We start from the raw sequence: 20,860 nt of genomic DNA, 5'->3' as shown, positions 1-20,860 counted from the left end.
TGATGAAGTGGTAACAGGTGATTGTTTATCAGCACAGGGACGGAGCTCCGAGAACAGTCAGCGTCTGAGTTCTTGATCGAACTGAAGTGACAATATAATTGAATTCTTTTAACACTCAATTATGTAGTGTTGCTGCAGTAGAATTAGGCACAGACGGCCTTTTCTTCTTTCAGAATTGAGAGAATTAAAAGAAATGTCTTTCTTAAATCCCACTCAGTACTGCTGACAACAAAGCCACGCAGCGTTTGGACATGTTTCATCAAATTTAGGATGTTGAAAATAAAGCACCAGGGGACTGAGGCAAGCTGTCGTCGTTGAATGTGTGTGTGTGTGTGTGTGTTGGAGTGGGGTGGTGGGTGGGTGTAAATGAGAAATGACTTGTGCAAAGTGTTGTGACTGGCTGGTTGGTTTCATAATTCTCCAAAAACTGCTGAGAGACGGAGACGGAACATCTGCTCGACACATCTGAAGTGCAGTCTCCGGTGAAAAATAAAATCTGATGACAGTAGAAGTTCCTTATTTTGTTGTACTCTTGACTAGTGTGAAGCAGACATCTGCACTGGCACGATTGCCCAAGAAGTTTGGGGATTCGTTTTAGCCAATTTCCACGAAATTGTCAGAAACAAGGTGAAGCGATAATCGCTCTCGCTGTGCAGTAATCTGCGATCGTTTCCCCCGCATGTCATGTGAACTTTTGCGTGCATGGTAATATAATACTCAAGCATTCAGAGCGTTCGGTTTGTTCAAGCTTTCATAACGTTGTCTCTAGTCTTGGCAGTGTTTTTCCTCCATAGGGAGTAATGTTCTAAGCATATGTGGGGGTAGCAAGGCTGAAATTAATGTAAATTTATGTGATTCCAATGCTTCATAACGCAGCAGAAAACATCCGAGCGCAGTAAACAACATCCTGTACATTATTCGTCTTGAGTTTTCAGGTGCGATTTGTAAAAACAAAGAGCGGAAGGCAACGTGTCACTCCTGTGGAAATCACTGCCGCACATCCGCTCTGCATTTCTTGTAGTATATCATTGTTTTTGACACATAATATACGGCGCGATTTTCTCTTTAAGACAGGTGCTTGTTATTTGTTGCATTCCAACTCTGCTGTGATCTGACACGTGGACGAAGGCTTTGTTAAGCTTGTTATCAGAAAACACGTTCAGTAGTAAACTCGGGAGTAATGTTTCTCCAGCTCACCGCCAAAGCTGACGGCATCTGTCATTTGCTATCATGTGGAATGATGTTTTCTAATTGAGCGCATGAAGAGCTTCCTGAGTAACTTCTCCCAGCAAGCAGTTATTGACTGTGCTCCCCAGCTGTCAAGTAGTTTAATACTGTTTTAAAAGCTCTTTTTAGTTCCCGCACTTGCTCTTGCTTCAGGTTATTGACATTTTATTGTACTTGTGACATTCTAATTGATGGAGGAACATCCGCTAATGTTATTGTGACTAATAAGTAGTCTAATTATAAATAGATTTTGTGTAGTAAGACTTTAATTAATTCGCAGTGACTCAGTGAAGTTACTGCAGGTAAGTATTCTGTCTGTAATAGAACATTTGTGTCCAATTGTTACCAGTAAAACCATATTATGTGCACTTAAATGAATAGCTACTTTTTTGGTTGCTGCTTTTATGCGTTTGCGTTTATTTTGGTCATTTAGGCTTCAGCCTTCTGTTAGTATCTACACAGGATGCGTTTAGGCTCAGTGCATTAGCAGGTCGCCTGTAATTGTGGCTCTTTCTAGAGCTCCATACATAATCCACAAAGTCATACATTTACATTTTAAGCCTGGAAACATGCTAAGCTCGGGACCCCTCCGCATCTAAAGTGAATAAATATTTGGGACTCTTATATGGATTTAATGCATTTCTGCATGCCTTTGCTTTATCATGTTGGGAAATGTCATCCAGGATAGAACAATGTCCATTCAACCCGACTGATGATTAAAACTGTCCTATTAGGTTTGATGCAGAGTAGCAGATATCCAATATATACTTTAGCATCATATAATATATTGTCAAAAACATAGATTCTCAAATTTTATTCGTGATATATGGATATCTCGTGTTATTAAAGAGTTCCAGCATTTAAAATTTATATAGCACCAATTCATAACAACAAAGAAACCCCAACAATCACTTGTTTAGCTTTTGTACAGAAGCCACTGTGGAGCTTTTGATGTATCCCATGACTTGCTTGATCTATCAGAACAGCACTCTGTATGTACTATGGGACTTGCAGATTTTCAGCATAGCGAAACATACACCTGGATAGTGTGGACCAGTGTGGATCTCCCTCTATGCAAGCAAGGAGCAGAAGGATGAAGCAAGGATTAATTTGTATTTTCATGGATATATGGACGCTAAATGAGCCAAAGGTAAAAACCATTTAAACATTTAAAGGGATTATAACCTAATAAAAAAAAACCCTAGTAAATATGTAAATTTGATGAAGAGGAAAGTGTTTTTTAGACATTTAATCAATGCCATAATAGACTTTAAGTTCACAGACACTTAAACAATAGATTAAATGCATAAACTTGGAGCAAAAACCTCAACGTAGCAACAGGGAGCTGCATTGTTTTTTAAATGACCGAATTGAGGTCTTAATTCTGAGTAATAGTACCATTCCACCATGTTACTAGGGTGAACAAAGTCTGCGTTAAAAAACAAAGCAGCTTCGAAAACATCGCACTTCATTCGTCAAAGGTTCCCCCGATGATTCATTGTGGCTGACATCAGTGACAGAAAAACCAGAGCGATGGAAATCTATTCAAATGTGGTGAGGCTCAATTTCCCCTTTCATGAGAGAACTGTGGATAATATGTTGGACCCAGACCAGTAGGGGGTAAAATAGCTTCATCAGTCTTTTCAAGTCAAAGTGAGGTGGAGGGAAACAAGTGAAACGCCGATGCATAACACTGACATTTTTTAATAGAATTCATTTATAACAAATGGAACTCGTGTCAGCAAAGAACTGGTTTTCGTACAGACTTCTTCCGCCACCAATGTAACCTAAGTAAGAAAATAAAAAGCACTCCTTTCATTCAGAGAAAGAAACATTTTACGCTAACAACTAATCAGAGGTAATTGTATGATCTTTTTAACAAGCCATTTTTTTCTTCTTTTTTTTTACAATTTCATTATTTAATTTTCAGTCTATGCATCCAGACGAGAGATAGATAGAGAGAGCAGAGAACACAACGTTTATTTCTGTTAATGACACTCCAAGCTTGAATGGCAAAGCCACGAGAACAGATGGTCGGGGGGGACAGATTGTTCTGAAGTCATCTGCTGGAGTAACCATGGCATCAGAATGGATGCTCTTTTTGCCACAAACTTTTTTTTTTTTGTCTTTTTCAAGAGTTGATACCATTTTGTGTTATTTACATACACACAAAGTGAACGTTTAAGGAGATTTTTTTTTCTTTTTATAGATGGGTTCAAGTAATATATTATTGGGTTTAGAATCAATAGGGCAGTGCATAGTACAAAGATAGAGAAAGTGCAAGTCTTCCTACCAGGCCAGCTTTGGCCGTTCTGCAACGTTTAACCATGCATATGAAAAACAAAGGAAAACAAATCGATAAAAAAAGGGGGAAAAAAACACAACGTGTTCTGAGATTAACATAATGTAACATTAGCCACCATGAGGTTAAATAATAGCACTTTTATATCTCAAAACTATGACAAAAGTAATCAGTTAAGCAGACACAAATATAACAAATAGCTGCTTCAGTTAACAAGGGAAAGAAAGCACCTGGAATGCACATCCACAAAGCCATCAGAGAGGGTACTGAGAAGTTATAGATGCTGCTCCACATGAAGACTGAAACATAACCCAGCTAAAACCCCTGTCTCGAACTGCTATGCCAGAAAAAAGAAAAGAAAAGGGGGGCTTGAAACACCGTTTAGGATTGTCAGGATAACATAAATGATGTTTTGTTTGCAGTTTGTATTTCTCTACATATAAAGTAAAAACCTAAGGCATGAAGAAGAAACCCTTCGGTGACGACCTGTGCACTTGGCTTTTTTTCGGCCTGATCGTTTTTTATTTAAAATCTAAACAATGTTGGGAAATGTGACTGTAAATGGTAAAGAATCGGTTAACCTTAGGTTGGGCCTTAAGACATGATGGATATTATCCTGTTTAGTTCTGACACCAGTCTCATCCCTGTTTAAAACCTGTCTGGTAATTGTTCGCAATGTTGCCCGTTTTCTATAAAGGCCAGTAGGCCAGTATACATGTTTTCCTCTAATTCGCTAATTCGCTTCACAGCCACAATAAGGCCACTGAAAATGACACGTATGACCTTTGAAACGTTCTTATTTGCATATATATAATCTCATCACGTGACAAATGAATACTAAAGGTAAATAAACTGTACATTTACACTAAATGCCTCGATTACTCAAAGGATACATTGACATGTTAAATGAAACATTATAAAAACAGGCATAAATATAAGGCACTCTAAATGCAAAATGAAAGAAATGTCCTTACCACCGAACGCTTCGAAGAACCACAACAAAGTGACGTCTTTGTACCTTGCCCTATTGCGTGGAACGTGAGTGCGGCTGCGCGACCCCTCTGTCTCTGAATACAAAGTGTACGAGAGCTCGGAAAAAAACACCGGGGCGTTCCCACTCCCACGCCTCGCTCGCGGGGGGAAACGACAATGTCAATGAGTGAACAACATATCCACGTAAAACCCCTATCTAAACACACACATATTTATTGCACAAGAAAAGATGCACTGAATCAGAATACAGTTTTGTCCTACTGATGTGCATTCCAGTGAAAAATCTCTTCATTTCCCCCACAGCACACAAACTCTCAATTTAAAAGATTTCATAGATGATCCATATTTCATTTACATTTTCACTCATAAATTATGTACTTTATCAATATATTTAGAATGTTATTTACTTTAATATATATATCTATAATATATATTTATATATCTCACATATTTGACAATCTATACCATATATTTATATAGTCGTGTATGTCATCGAATTCATCAGGTTCTCTCTTATCATTGGAACATGGAAGAACTAAGATAATCGGTAGCAGCAACTTCATACTTTGCTCATCCCTGTTGATTCCACAAAGCCCCAGTTTATCTCATGGGAGTAATTAAGTTACCATGTAGGTGATCATGGACAGAAAAAACAAAACCAACAGAGGAAAAGAATCAATTGTTTTAGAAAAAAAACAACAGAAAAATCAAGACCAAAAAATAACTCTTTAACAAAGTTACATTTTGGTTGTGTGAATTCTGTTCTGTGCACTAAGTGCAACAAAATGCGCGGGGGTAAAAAGAAAAAGCAAAGAGACCCTCTGCAAAACAGCACATACTGTACGTTAGAACAGTTCTACAGCTTTGAGAAAAAAATAATGAACCTTTACGTAAATACATTTTATCACTTTTTCCCCAAGCGATAAATTTGTGTAAAAAAAGGAAATTCACACAGTTCAAAAAAAGCACATCAGCTGTATAATAAAGTACTAAAAAACTAAATCAATAATTTGTATTTATTTCATAGATCATTTACCCTCTTCCCCAAAATTTAGATGATGAACATTGTGACAGAAAACGGGGCTATTTATTCATTGTTACTTTAAGTCTGTCCTGCTCTTGTGGACCAAGCATTGTCTTCTTTTGTGATGGGTTGTCTGTGTGTACTTGATTGTGAAACAGATTTTTTTTCTTCTTTACAATGTGCATTGAGTTTTTTTTCCCTCCCCCGCAATACTGTGTTCTTCCGATGCCTCTCGTAATGGTTCATAATCACTGATGCATTTCTGACGATGTCATTATTGTTCATTTACTTTTTTGTTGTGTTGGTTTCGTTCAGTTTTATGAGCCCCAAAATGAATCCTTGAAGCAAGAGAAAAGGTAATTCCGTGTAATGCTTCAACAGTCAGGATTCCCTCACTCTGAGTCAAGGCGAGGTTTTTATCGGGGTTGGGGAAATACTTGGTCCTCCTGGGAATCATTTTTTTTTTCTTTTCGTTTTTTGACAAGTCATGTCGCACATCCAACATGTAATGAGTTGTTAGCAAGGAGTTAAGGAGTACTTTCTCAAGCAGGACTTTATGGCTCAGAAGAGAGGCTCACTGGGTTTTCTTTTTCCAAAGGGCCCTCTGCTTTTATCTTCCAATACTGGGTCTTTTACGTTGCATAGTGATCAAAGCTTCCCAAGTACTCCAAGCCAGCTCTGTAGCAGAACTGGTATTGATCCTGGAAACAAAGAAGAAAAGATGGTTACATAGAATCATGTTCGCTACATTTTCCATTCCAGCCAACCAAGAAATTGTCTGTACTGTAGATACAATTCATTTTTTCCCAAAAATAAACACAAACTACATTCTCAAAGCTTGAAATTTGAAATGGAGAAGTGGAGAACTGGCAAAACTACTTTAATTCCACTACTAAATTAATCATAGTCGCTTTAGTTCATCTGTTTGGCTAAAGAGGCTGCTTGGAATCTATCCAGACCTTTCAGGCAATTGGAGCTAACTATCAAATTAGTAACATAGTAGCTAGTTACAGTCAAACACCTATAGTACAGTATGTAGGTTGGGCTTTTCCTAGAGTGTGAAAGTACACCAATAACAAAGGATGGGGTTGGAGACAGCTCACCTCTGTCTGCACCATAGCTGGTCTTTGCGTCCGTAACATTTTCACTGTCTGAAAGATGTCTACTACGCCCTCATATCTCATTCGTTCCAAGACGATGCTGAGGGTGATGAAAACTCCGGTTCTACCGACGCCCGCGCTGTGGAAAAGAGATCAAGATGGCAAAGAGGTCAATGCTCCTGGCCAGAACCTTAATGAACCTACAAGTAGTGTTTTTTTTCTCCCTGAATGGAAATTGCTAATTTCATCATAATTTATCCCCTAATGTGAATATGTTCTTGCACGTTTTTCTTTTTTTTTTTACATTTTATTTGCCTTCTGAAAAGACAAAGATGGTTTGGTACATTATCCTGGTCACTTACCTACAGTGGACCGAGATAGGGCCATCTTGGCCGAACTGCTCTTTTGTTTTATGTACTTGGCCGATGAAATCAATGAACCCCTCTCCTGATTTTGGCACTCCTTGTTCAGGCCAGTCTGTGAACTGAAACTGCCTTACTGTCCGTGACTGGCCATCCTGCGAGAGAAATAATGTAGAAAAACGGTCATGACAATGAAAATTGAAGCTAGGAATGTAGCTGAAGGTATTTTGCAGGTAGCCCAGTTCATTCCATGATCGTTACAGTGCAATCGTGAAATCTTGAAGAAAGGCAGTTGCGCAGATGCCAAGAGTAAAGCATCAGAGAAAAGGTTTTGTTATTAAACAAGACTGTAATTTTACCTGAATGTATTTAACATGAACACTAAAGATGCTAATTCCTTTGATGTGCTACCCTTGACAGGGTGCTTGGAGAATCGACTTTGAGGATGTGCATTACTTAAGTGATGTTGTATCCCCTTGATAAGGAAAGCAATCCCATTGACGAGACAGTGTAACATACTCTACAAAGAAGGGAGTCTGTGCCATTTATCTGTGTAAGCCTTTGATGGAATTAAAAACTCTGGCAGCTCAGTGCTGCCGGCACCACATTTGTTTTTTTTTTTAAACACATTGACATGTGTCATAATTTCCATATATTTATATTTCTTCCCATGTTACACTTAAGGCCATAATGGTGTTGTAAACAAATATTTGATACAATGCCAAAATTGGAGCAAATTACTGCTGCTGCAGAAAAAAAATCGAGTTAATTACAGTTCATCATCCAGCGTGTTCAACCCCATTAGTCAAATCTCCTTTCTTGGTAAATAAAATCATGTGATTAACAAATTGCATTATGGGATTTGAGACATTAAAATAACCTATTGTGTGCTCGAACACTCACTTGGTTCTTTCTAAATTGTCTACACCTGCACCTCTCTGTAATCCACTCAGTGTCCTCCATGACCCTTGGGTAGGTCACAACCCAGACGTGGAGAAACAATAGCACTAGTCTAAACTGTAAACAGCACTGATCTGAAGCAATACATTCCCACAACCTTTGATCTTTAAACCATGTTTTATGAAACAGTGTCTGCTTACCCTGGCATCAGTCACTTTGAACTCTCTCAGGATATACTGGGGCATGTTATACTCGGCCATGGGGTCCACCACAAAGTACTGGTATCTGGCCGACCTTTCTGCTGGCCAGTACTGGTGGCACTTTTCCTGTGGGAAGTGAAAAATAGAATACCACAGTGAGCCACAACATTCTCTTCACAGACTAGCTTCATTGTGTTCGTTCCCAGAAATGTCTGTCTTTCAATTCACACTGTATCTGCTCTTTCAAAGCTTTTCTTCCCAGTTCCTGAATCTAAGTATAGCTGTTTTCACACATGCACTGCAGCCCTGAACTTTTTCTAGACTTCTTTAACCCGGCGGAGCTGCACGTGAGGACAAGATGCAGTCGGACCAGAAAATAACCTGTCTTTAACCTGCCGTCTCCTTAGCACCAAGTCTATATAATGTCTGTTTGTGTCAATATGAGAATGGCACAGGTAACAGCTGGGTCAGCACTGCTTGCCCCTACGTCTCAGCTGCTATGTTCTCTAAACTTAAACCAAACAGAGTATTTCCTAGAGGAAAGCACTGCTAAAGTGGACTATACAGCTTATTGTATTTCATTTCTTTCAAAGATTGCCAGAAGAAAAGAATAGCAAAACAGTGTTTCCGTACCCTGCCCATTTCTCTAAGCTTGGTTAGCATTACAACAATAGTAGAGTTATGCTCCCAGAGCATCCTCCAAAAGTCCTCCGTGGTCTCTGCCAGTGGTCCCTGTGTTGCAATGTAGGCTTTCTGTTGCCTGCGGAAATGAATCACATGACAAAGGGGGGGAAATAATCAGCGTGGACGCATATCTGAATGTTACATGGAACTACGTTTGCACTGACGTGAAGCCTTGTGTTGATTCACTTTCATTTTAGCGCTTACCTGTACCCATCAATGAAACTGGCATTGATGTAGTCAGAGCCCTCAACTCCTCGAATGGGCTGTAGACACACTCGTGTGGACTCGTATGGCATTATGTTAACAAGGCGGTTCTTGAACTTGTTGCAGGGGAGATTGGCACTGATGAATCGTGATGTATGGGCTTTAGTGTTAGCTAAACGCTGCAGGGGAAAAAAGGAGGGAAAAAAAGAGATACCCTTGAGTGTATGGGTATCAGGTAAGAACAATGGCATTCAGATGTTTCTGTATTTTCCCGGTGACAGAATGTGTTTGACAACAAAGGTATGTTGCGAGCGATAAACATCTGAGCAGTCTAGCGAATTGCACACCTTGAAAGCGGTGAAAAAGAATCAAAAGTATAATATGCTGCACACAGCTGGGTCATGTAACCATAAAGTATGGAAATGGCATCAAAGTGATTATTATCACATCTTGCCCTTTGCCCGTGTTATGATGAAAAGACAGGGAAATGGATACACCAGGAAGATTTAAGTAGTCAGAAGAGCAGTGTAATCTGACCTGTTTATAATCTCTTGGTTGAATCAGCATCCATCAAAGAGAATGAAAGTAGGCGCGTGACAAGCAAGGCAATAGCATATATACAGCAACGCTGGTGGAGCCTTTCATTGTAAATGCAGAGTATATTGCTCAAGTTCTTCTGGCAACTGCTCTGTGGTGGGGAAAACCTGTGTTTGCCGTTTTCATGTAAACCAAGACCCCTGTTTTTGAAGGAAATGGAGCTGTGGAAGGGGGAGCCAGAAAGGGGGGAAATTTATCCTATGTCATGTTACACAAGTGAGTCAACTAACTGGAATAGAGAGGAAACCACAGGCCCCTTGCTGTCTAGTGGGGCCTAATAGCGGCTGGAAAATAGTTTGGGAGTTGTATTGAGAATGGGAAAAAAATTACAATGACTCCTTGGTGTGAAGTGGGGTACGGGATGCCAGTGGGGTGCAGGTAAATTCTAAATACTTTCAAATAACTTCATCAGGTGTGGTTTGAAAATGTAATATACGATAAAACCGTCTTTAGCATCATTTCTCTTAATCAGCCCTTGACCCAAGCCGTTTTGCTCAGTGCTTATCCTTTGGTAAAGAGTTAAGATACCTTGAACTCAAGTTCCATGCCGGTGACATTCTCTCCACCCTCTATCTGGGTCAGTTTCTGGATGTAGGCGTATAGGTTTCTGGCGGGCACTTCGGTGGTGCCGCAGTTGACGGCCTCCTGGAGCGCGTCATGTATGAAGACATACTGGTCCTCTGTCTGCACCATGTAGTTGCGCTGGGCACGCATTAGCGTGACGTGCCCGTAGATATCCACGGTCTTCTCGTGCTTGATACGTTCAAGCATGGCATCAATCACGATGAAGCAACCTGTGCGTCCCACGCCGGCACTGGAGCCACAAAGGAGATAGAGATGGAAGGATGGAAGATGGTTATTCATTTATGAAATGACGCTTTAGACTTTATTCAGATGACAGAGTTTTATGGCAAACTCCCACCAGGGTCTATAACGTCATGTTTTTATGAGTTATATCATGCTGATGTTGGCATCACAAGCTTTTTATAAAACCGGGATAAAGCCACCATGACATCACCCACTGGTCTGCGGACTGGTTTTGAAACCTAGAAACATTTTGGCTGTCACCAGTTAGTTGTTAGAAACCATATGCCACGAGTCATGGGTTGATATGACTGACACACTCATTAGTGACACAAGCGCCTTGTCAATTACAAGATCTCCCCACCGCTAAATTATACTCTGGTTCATCACTTTTGAGACCAAATGTTTTTAAGCTAACATCATGCAGTACTAAATGACACTTGAAACCAGAAACTGAGACCACAATTTCATCAAGCGCTTACAAAGTTATTAAGCTGACTGATATTGGATTTTTTTAGCCCGATATTGGTATTTGGAAATTTAAAAAACCATTACAAAAAAAGCCGATACTTTTTTTTGTTTTATTAGTTATTTATTTGTTTGTTTATGCTCTGCTAAGATCGCCTAGTCGTTGTGTCTGTGGCGTTCCAAAAACAAGCGCTGCCAAGTAAGAAATTGCATAGTGCCCTCTGGTGGAAAAACTGTGCAATGTCAACACTCATATTACGTTAGAGGAGTGTTTTTCTCCATGTCTACTTTAGTTTAGTTTTACTTAGTTAGCCTAGTTTTCATTTATCGGCTGTTATAAATGCCGATATTGACAGATTAGAAAATAGCTATTATTGGCTGGTAACACCAACTTGCTGAGTATTAAAGTGAGAAGCCAGGTGAATTTTTATCCAATGACGCATATGCAACTGGATTTAGAAAGAATGCAGGTTTAAGTCATTTTGATCTGCATCAGCCCAGTGGAAGGAGAAGTGTCTTGTCCAAACAAGGACAGGGAGCTTGAATAAGTTCCCTTCTTCCGGTGATGAGGCCAAAAGGTAAACTCTCTTTGCCAAGTTTTCCACTGTAGGATGGACCATTTGGCTTGGAGTGTAATTAAATCTGAAGTGGCACTATGTGGAGAAGAGGGCCCGGTACTCACAGCCTTGAGCGAGCTCAACACTGGCTTTACAATCCAGTCCTTCTCCTTTGGACCCCACCTGCACTCTTCAACCTATCGGGACTAATAACTTACGCAACAGCAACATTTAACCTTCATCTCGCAAATGAGAAAAGTGCCACTAGAACAAATGTGAACACAAATGTGGCTCCGGAGTCGCAAATTTGACGTGAACATTTTTTATTAATGTGCCGGGCAACTTCTGAGAAGTGCAGCTGACTACAATTAATGCCATTAGATTAGTACTGTGCACCTAAATGGAATAAGAGCTTTAGAAGAGGCACTGAAAGCCAGGTCTCCTCATTAAGATTCACACAGGTACATTTGTGCATTAGTGAGCAAAATGCACACGTGGAAAAAAAAGACATCCTGCCAAAGACAAAAATGTTTTACTGTTTCACTTTGACCTCTCCTTGCAGGCCAGCTTGAGACACGCTCTATAGATGTAGCGCGTTGGCAGTCTGCTGACGAATGCTCACCCCTGCACATTACATGTTTTAATATTGCATGGTTCAGCACAAAGATGTTTTCTGATGACAATTTATTTACCGCAGGGCGACGGGGTGGTGTTAAATCTTGTTCGTTAACTCTCCTCCCACCTCCCGCAAAGCTCGGCATTGACGAGACAAGTCCTTGCACTTGGCACTCCAAAGTAAATAGGTTATTCAATTCATTAAGCTGACATGCCTACGAGGTGTGAACCATGCTCTTGTGCCTCCTCCTGATGAAGCATTTGTTTTTCATTTGCTCTGAGGAACAGGGAAAGGCTTGAGAAGGAAAACTCAAGAGGGAGTAAAGTCAGTCCCCGGGGGCCAAGTCTGGTTAATGTGCCATGCTGCACTGGAACTGTGCTGCAAATGGAATAAAGACACGTATGGGAGTCATTGGCTTTAACAAATGATCTGATGATCACTTTCAAAATGGCTGACATTGGCTGAATGAGACTGAACTTTTTATTTCTTTCCTGACAAAACTCTTCACACCTTTAGGGCGGAAGGGAAAAAGAGTCAGTATGAGTGAGTGAGAGAGAGAATTGGGCTGCAAAGAAATGTGAAATGTGTCTCAGGGTTATTTAAAGAATGAATCACTTCCAGGTCTGAGAACACCTCAGCTCCTGGCCGTGGGATATAGAAACAAGTCGAGATTTTTCCCTCTACCCCAGCTGTTTCCAATCTGAAGGCATTTTACAGTGCAGACTTGAATGTGGGAGAGTGATGACCTGCAAGAGAGTAAGTGACAGAGTGACAGCAGAGAGCTAGAGAGAAGGAGACGGAGGACGACGGGGAGCGCAAGGGCGATGAGAGCGAAGGCAGACTTGTTTTAGCTAGAGATTCTCCTCGTTTGTCTCATAAGCATCTGGGATTGCTATTAATTAAAAAAACAAGCAATGCTAGGAAAGTGTCATATTTCTTTATTGACAGGTGTGTGTGTGTGTGTATTCGGGGTGGGGTGAGACGGTGCAGAAAGCTGTCGGTACATTTGGCAGTTGAAGGAGAGCTGGCGTACTGACTGCACTAATGACCTGACACTGCCTTTTCAACCAGTCAAAACCAGCTGCTCTGGACGTCGATACACATTAAGTGTCAGACTAATATGCTTTCCAGGAGTTTAGGGAATAAGGGATGGGAAAGAAAGTTCAGCGTGAAATACAGCTGCAACGAGTCCTGTGAAGATAAAGCGTGAGCAGCAGTGAAAGCAATTACATATGTATTGTTAAAAAATCTCTGGCTGTCAGCTAACCTGTCACCGTTCTGCTACTCTGCCTATAAAACATGCACACATAAAGCGCAGCTCACCAGGACCGCTGCACTGCTGTTAATGGGGTCGATAATCATTTCAGTCGCGTGCGTGCGCGAATACTTGGAAATGTGGAAAGTAAATCAAAAAGAAAAAGAAAACGCGTTGCTTACTCGGGGAGTATGGAAGGTTGGTCTTTTAAACCCAACCCACTGGCTAGTGTTGACTGTCCATTGGCTTGGCTATAATCCAAACCATTTGTATAACTGTACTGGAATCACTGGGAGACTCAGCTATAGCTTGAAGGAAAAGAGAGGACAAAGAAGCAACGTTGCTTAACCTAACAGCACCACTGACATTTCATTATGTCTTCAGTCTTTAACACTGGCTTCTCTATCGTCAAAGAATTACTAGCTTTAAAAACCTAGTACTGGTATTAGAGTATGACTCCGACCAGATGTGGTGTGGAGGAAAAGCACTGCCACACTGAGCGTTATAAGTCTCTGACCACGTGAATGCCACTGGGTGCAGTTAGGTGTGGACTGTTTTGTTTTCGCCACGCCCTGCGGCTGTAACACCTCGTCACAACTGCACAGACTGTGGTCACCACTAGTAGGCAACGCTGACAAAGTTGGTAGCCTGGTTTTTTACTATGAAAACTAGAAGCTTTTCAAGGCAAGCCTCAGTCTTGTGCTCGATACAGCAATTGCAGTTTGTTATATGGCAACTTGAGGCTTGCCCTAAAAATCAGCCATTTATTATTGACCCCACAGATGTTGTAAAACATGGATGTAGCCACTAAGCGACCTCTGCAAACAGTATCCTTCTGATTTGATGGCCTCATTCATTCCATTTGGGTCATACTGAATCAAAAATAAAGTCTGTTTGGCAAATCTTGGTCATACCATGTTTCAAAATGGTTAGCTGTGGTATGAAAAAGCACCCTCATTGGCTAACGACTTGTCAATCACAAGCCATTAAGCAATAAGTGTGTTGTTTCACAGACAGACCCAACATCACTTATCACATCTGGGGGGTTTTGCAACAAAGATGGCGGCGGAACAACTCAAGGCTTCAAAACTGGAAAGCAGTGGGAGACTTCGTGGTAGCTATGTCCACCTTTTAAACTTCTGAAATTACTTTAAAATTAGTTTGAATATATATACAGTTGCTTATTTATATAAATTACTATGAAATTTATAAAAATTAATCTGTCCATTGAACTTTTTTTGTGATTTTCTCCCTTCTATGGAGCTAAAAGAGGCCACCCAAACACATGAAATATCAATGGAAAGCCCAGGATGTCCTCTATTTAGGTCATCAGGACTTTGTGTGGTAGCTCAAATAAGTCAAAAGATACAGACCATAAACAAATGTCCATTACAGAGGACATAAATGAATAGGCTGGTTCTCAGGAGGATATTTATATCACACATTGGCTTTAAAATTTTGCATATGAGCGGGTAGCATTAGCGATTTATAGCCAACAGCCTGTGTTGTTTCCGGTTTATGAATAAAGCTTTCTTGGAAATGCCTCACTTTCTCTTGTATTTTGATTAGAGTGAAGTTTTAAGATTGGATGGACCCCATGGGGTTCTCTGGTTTTTGGGTGGGCCGCAGTACTCTGACACATGGTAAAAAAAAAAAAGAGGAAGGAAATGGTTTGGCTGTTACTTGTAACTGTGAGTTGTTCTTACAGTTTTCCTTCTGAGTCACTGGGAGAGGCCAGAGATCACTGTGACATTTAATCATGTCCTTTTGACCTCTTCTGAAACCTCACAATGCCTGACTAGCCCTTTAGCTACAAGAGCAAAACAGCCCCTGACCTGTGGGTTACTGAAAACAGCAGGACCTAGGAAAGCAAGAGGCACGCTATAATGTCTCTGGAAGAAAATTCCTCTAGTCTTACCTTGTGACAAGTGTTTGCTCGGCAGTGGAAAACAGATGAATGTATTTTGATTGATACTCTTAAATACTCCTGCGGGGGACGCATTAGCCACCCACTAAACCCATATTAATGATGTTTCATAAGCAAGCGCGACAAAAAAAAGTGCTCCCTGTAGTGGACATTTCTTAGCCTAACTGCTTTATACAACAGAGGTATAGCTTACGAGCATGAATGCATTTCGCAGCGTCTGTATGGATTCATCTAGAATCCGAGAATGTGAGCGACAGGAGGAGAGAGAAACGTGCTTCTAATTAGCGACTCGTGAGGGAGGAAATCCTGTGCAGTTGATTTTTAAAAGTTCTAAACCCTCTCATTTAAGCTCCTATTCATTCCCTTGCACAAAAATAAATAAAAAAAATCAAAAGACCTTGATTGCTTGTTTTTTATGCCTTTATGGTCTTTACATAAGGCGCCTGAGCACATGCAAGCTGATTTTTTTTTTTTGGGTGCACCAACTAATCAGTCGACTGCTCCGTAGACTGCACCACGCTGTCAGATGTGGATTTTTTTTTATTATTTTGGCCTCTTTTCATGTGCGTAAACAGCTTCAGGAAAACAAAAACCTGCACAAACTAAAGGAGAAAATATATATATTTTTAAAGTATATCTGCTAAACTGCTTTTTTGCTTTTTTAGCGAGTGAAAAAATGTATTGGAAGTAAGTAAATATAAAAGATAGCTCTATTTAAAACTGTAAAACAGAAAGTTAGCTTTATAGGATTTGAAGCTGGGGCATGACTATATCTGATAGGGTGCCAGAGGAATTAAAAACTCCCATCTGCACAGTGACATTAATTCCTGCATTCTGCTTCACTGTAAAAAAAAAGAAAAAAGTCAGGGTTTTCAATTGGAAGCGATTCGCCAACTAGCACTAATTAACTTCAGCATGTGGTAATTCTAATTCTTCAGTAATCCCCCTACCCTTTTTGTCGCTTTCTGACAAAAGTTTGTATCTGTTACACTCGCTATCGCTGCTTCTTAATTTCGACTCCCCCCCTCCTCCTTCTGTCACTTTTCTTTTTCTTCTTCTGTGCAGCGCCTCTGATGACTTCCTGAGTTAAGGGAAGCCAGAAGTCTGTGTTATAGCTTTGTGCTCTCTGCTGGGAGTCTGGTCTCTTATGTCGCCGAGGGAAGTGAAGTTGGCATGAAAGTTATTTGTTTCAGATGCAATAACCCAGGGGATGAGCCAAGGACTTGTGGGCTGCAGATGCGCGACATGTTAGCGGTGTAGCGAGGAAGACGACAGGTCTGCGCGTAGCTTTGTGTCACCGCGTGGGAGGAGATGTTTAAGTTTGCTGAGGGCAATGACACCAGTACACTTTGTTCTGCGATGTTGAAAACACCTTCTGATTTAAAGTGCTTTCTGTGAAAGCTGGTGGGCTGGATTATTTTCTTTATTTTTGGTTTTTCAGATGGGAGGAACAACAGTTTACATCCTATCAAACAGTCGTCCTTTCACTGATAGTTCATGTCTAATTTCTCTTTCAAGTGTTAGTCCAAAAAGAACTCAAACGTACACCTCTAAATAACCAAGAATATGTTGTGTTTTTGCCATATGTATTCATATATTCATTACAGCAAATGGAGAGAAGAAAATCAATTTCATGCTTCAGGATGTTTTTGCGAAGCCGTGTTGTTTTTTACCTGCAGTGTACCACCATGGGCCCTGCATCTGGAGGATTGCAGGCTTTCACCCGTCTCAGGAAGGCCAGGAATGGAGTGGGGTGCTCGGGTACCCCGTGGTCTGGCCAGGCCGTGAACTGGAACTGCCTCACCTCCCTCTTCTCACTGGAGCCATTCTGAATGTTAACACAGAGAAAAGCTCAGTGACCGAACACAGCTTACATCAAATGATTTGACCTGCAGATGCTGCGAGGTAGAGCTGCGCAATACTGCAAATCCTGGTATCGATCTGATACCAAGTAAGAATAGGGCCAGTATTGCAGACATCAATGTTAATAGCAATACTCATACTTTTAAGTTACAAAGGCAGCTTATGTAGAGCAGTGTGTCATGACATATGAGATGACACCTTTCAGCTTTTCATGTATTTTAAAACTGTGTTTTTTTAGCCCTGGAATGTAAATGTGCACTTTGGGTCAGCGTCTGTTGTTTAACTGTGTTATAGGCTATAAATAAAATAAGGAATTTAGAGGACGGAAGCAAAGTATCGATCCTGTTACACTAGTATCGATCTGACACCAACATCGATGCTATATTTGCATGGATCTTCCCTCTACTGTGAGGTTTAAAGTGCTACTACACAGCATACAACAGAAATACTCACTTTAAAGAGTGCAAACGTCCTGACACAGTATGTGGCCAGCTCTACCGTGTCCAGCAGGGTCACTTGGATTAGACCGTATGTCTCTGTCCCTCTTGTAGGCCAGTACTGGTCACACTTTACCTGTAGTGGAGAGAAATATCGCATTAGGCGAGGAGTCAATAAAACCTTTATGTATTTGGTGTTTGTTCACAAAGCATGAAGGCTCTTTACAGCAATTCTCTGGATCTCAGTTACACACTCAGTACAAGTGCACCAAGTCAAATAAAGGCCAAATTCCCTTTATTCTTGCTGACTAGGTTTGATTTTCTAATCAATGAAATAGCTTGAGATATTTGTAGTGAACCAACAGGGCTATTAATTGTCCTGACGTACTCCATAATTACAAAGGTAAGCACGGTGTCCACTCATATTATCGTCTCAGCTTTATTGCTATTTGAGTGTACTCTTGTTTCACAGTAAACGGCCAATAAAACATTGTATTGCAATACTGCTTAGCTGACAAAGAGAAGAACTATTGGCTTTGGGGAAAGGAAAAGCTGGGTTCCAGTGCAACTGTTTTTCTTCAGATTGCCCCCTAGCACTGATGTGGTTTTCGGACACATGCTTCACCAACATATCCTGCTGTAGGATTCTCTGCCACTGATTAATATTACAATTGAACAGCACTCTGGAATAATCAGGTTTTTAACCAGCCGCTAATTCAATTTCCCAAGCATCTGTTATAACATTAACACAAAGCGCAATGAAGTGTCTGTGACACCGGGAGTAATGTAATGATTCATAATATTGTTTACTTGCAAATAGTCGAGCTTTAGATATGCAAAACATACAAAGGCAGCATGAGTGAATGATTTGACTGATTAATATGAAAGACGCGCACTTTTAGCAGCAACAAAAGAACAATATTTGCAACAAATGTCAAACAATATAGGCAGATTTGAGGGTGGGGGTGGTCTCCCAGCAAACAGCATAGTAATGTGCTTACATAGCACTGCTTCTATAGGCCAATGCAGACACCTGGGCTCTTATTTGCTTTGCAGATTGTGTGAATGCTCAGTGAAACCCGCTCTCTCGATTGAGTCCACACTCCTGTTAACACTAGACCGGGCTCTTAAAAAGAGGCATAGAAGTGTGAAGGTCAGTAGCTGATGGAGTCCAAGGAAGCTTTCATATGCTCAGTCGAATATGGCAAGACGTTTGGGGTAGGGGGAGGGGGGATAATAGCTTTTGACTGTGTCAACCTTAAAGAACTAGTGCGTACTGCGGGGAGATGTGGCTTTACAGTCTGTCTTTTTTTTTTTTTACCACGGATTGTAATCCGGCGCCTTAAGCAGTATGAGGCCGATGAAGTAGGCCTGGATACTAATCAGTCAGGACTGTAAGACAAGAGTGTGTGTGGATCGAGGATATCAGGGGGTAACAGAATGCTGCTTGGCTGCTTCTTGTAGTGAATAAATACATAAAAACTGTCCCAGAGGAGACAGGACAGTGTCCCAATTAACATTATCCCTGCCAGTGACGAAATATTCCTGCAATCAGGGATTCCAGTGCATCAGTGGTTACAATCTAACAGTGAGCTGCTTCTTTTTATATATGTGGAGCTAAAATATTCTGGGAAGCCTTAAATGATTGATGATTCATGAGTCACTAGCAAAACAATTCTCTGGTGGGAAAAATGTTAAACGGTGTCACAAAAGAAGTTTATAGATGCTGATGAAAGAATATCGGCGAACTCTAGCACAGGCTTTAAAAATGATTCTTAAAGCTTTACCCTGGACCGCTCTTCTAGTTTGGTCATCATGACGATGGTGGCACTCCTCTGCTCCCAGAGCATCCTCCAGAAGTCCCCAAACGTCTCGGGTAAAGAACCCTGGGTGGCGATGTAGGCGTTCTGCTTCCTGTAGCCATCGATGTAGTTGGAATTAATGTAGTCGCTGCCAGGGATACCTGTACACAAAGTTTACAGTGGGTGAAAATGGATTAAAATTTCAACTTTTGTTTTGTTTGTCAAGCTCGATGTGAGGCAGACCTTAAATGTCACACAACAGTGGCATTTGTGGGGAGGTAAATTGGTCCAGGCCTTTATTATCCCTACAGTTTATTGGAGGTAATTCTCCCCCACCGTGTGTTCGCACAATGCCACGTTATCGTCCGTGGGTCCTAAATTTATGCCAGTAAAGCCACTGTTGTTTTGTATTAAAAAAAAAAAAAGCGCAGCAGTCAGTTTTGGAACCAGTGTTACAGCCCAAAAGGATTTGTATTTGCTATCAACAACACATTTAAATCAACAGCTCCACCCCCCCACCCACCCCTCACCCCCATATGTGCAACTGAGTTACAGATAAAGCTCGGTCCCTAGAAGTCTATCACCTCACACGGAGAAAAACAAACCAACAAAAAACTCGCAAAACAATTTCCCCCCACCGCTCCTCACTCCTCCTTTCCTTTGCTTATATTAAATGAAAGGCACAGCAGCCTTTTCGAATCCAGGGGAAAGAGACAGAGCTGACAGCTAGTCAATGCTTTAGGACTGGCAGTTTAGGGGCTTCGTGCACACATGGTCGACCAAGATAAGTCTCATCTGCATGGGCGCCACGTCTCAGAGAATCCCCTCACTCCAACCGCTTCCTCTCTCCCCCCCCCATCTCTCTCAGACTCCCTTTTACTCCCAGGTAACTTATTCAACAGAAAAAAAGGGAAAGAAAATGGAATATGAACACATTCAAAAACCCACACACATTATTTTTATTTATTCTTTCCCCAAAACTGTCCACCGCCCGCTCATTTTGCTGTTGAAGCTGTCCACGCAGCCAGGCGGTTGTGCATTTCTGTGATGGACAAGGGATAAGTACAATTAAGCCCAGTGTGTATTCAATTTGAAAAAGGGGGGGGGGAGAAAAAGCAAAAAAGGAGACATCACTGTGGTTTAATGAGAATGAAGCAAGTTGTTTAATGCACATTTGCAAATGGATTTTGCCTTTGTGCTTTCTGTCAGTCAGGATTTGTCTAAATTCGACCATTTTCTCTGTAAATAGTAAGAAATAAACATTGCCACGGTGTTGTTCCGGCACTCAGTCGTCAGGGATGGGCAAAGTAATCTCAGAGAGCTTTTAAAGTACAACACTGTAATTACTGTATTAATGAGGAATAGTCACTACCAGTCGTGGTATAGTCAAGTTCAAACAGGTTAAGGCGTATAACGTTTCCGTTAAATTTCGATTCCCGAGCTCGCTTATTATAGAACGTGTGCGTCCGGAGAAGTTTTCTCGTGAGAGTTCCACTTTATTTTCTTAATAAACGACCTCTTTGTCGGTCAGGCGGCGA

General features: G+C 41.0%; 1 protein-coding gene across 40 annotated transcripts in view; it reads right to left on the bottom strand.

The window, feature by feature from the left end:
• Positions 1-2,915: 2,915 nt before the first annotated feature.
• LOC120721802 (receptor-type tyrosine-protein phosphatase delta-like) overlaps positions 2,916-20,860 on the bottom strand; it is a 404,829-nt gene continuing 386,884 nt past the window's right edge. For all 40 annotated transcript variants that reach the window (XM_040012365.1, XM_040012377.1, XM_040012374.1 and 37 more), the window contains 10 exons: positions 19,308-19,483; positions 17,537-17,656; positions 16,894-17,048; positions 10,122-10,407; positions 8,997-9,175; positions 8,742-8,868; positions 8,109-8,234; positions 7,009-7,163; positions 6,650-6,785; positions 2,916-6,247 (listed from right to left, as the gene is read on the bottom strand). In XM_040012365.1, the coding sequence (XP_039868299.1) occupies positions 6,179-6,247; positions 6,650-6,785; positions 7,009-7,163; positions 8,109-8,234; positions 8,742-8,868; positions 8,997-9,175; positions 10,122-10,407; positions 16,894-17,048; positions 17,537-17,656; positions 19,308-19,483 (1,529 nt within the window). In that variant the 3' untranslated portion in view covers positions 2,916-6,178. The remainder of the gene's footprint in view (positions 6,248-6,649; positions 6,786-7,008; positions 7,164-8,108; positions 8,235-8,741; positions 8,869-8,996; positions 9,176-10,121; positions 10,408-16,893; positions 17,049-17,536; positions 17,657-19,307; positions 19,484-20,860) is intronic.

This window comes from Simochromis diagramma, unplaced genomic scaffold, assembly GCF_900408965.1.
Source record: "Simochromis diagramma unplaced genomic scaffold, fSimDia1.1 OVJJ01000604.1, whole genome shotgun sequence".
Lineage (NCBI taxonomy): Eukaryota > Metazoa > Chordata > Actinopteri > Cichliformes > Cichlidae > Simochromis > Simochromis diagramma.
The sequence above is the reverse complement of the archived record's forward strand: the minus strand, read 5'-3'. Positions and strand labels throughout refer to the sequence as shown.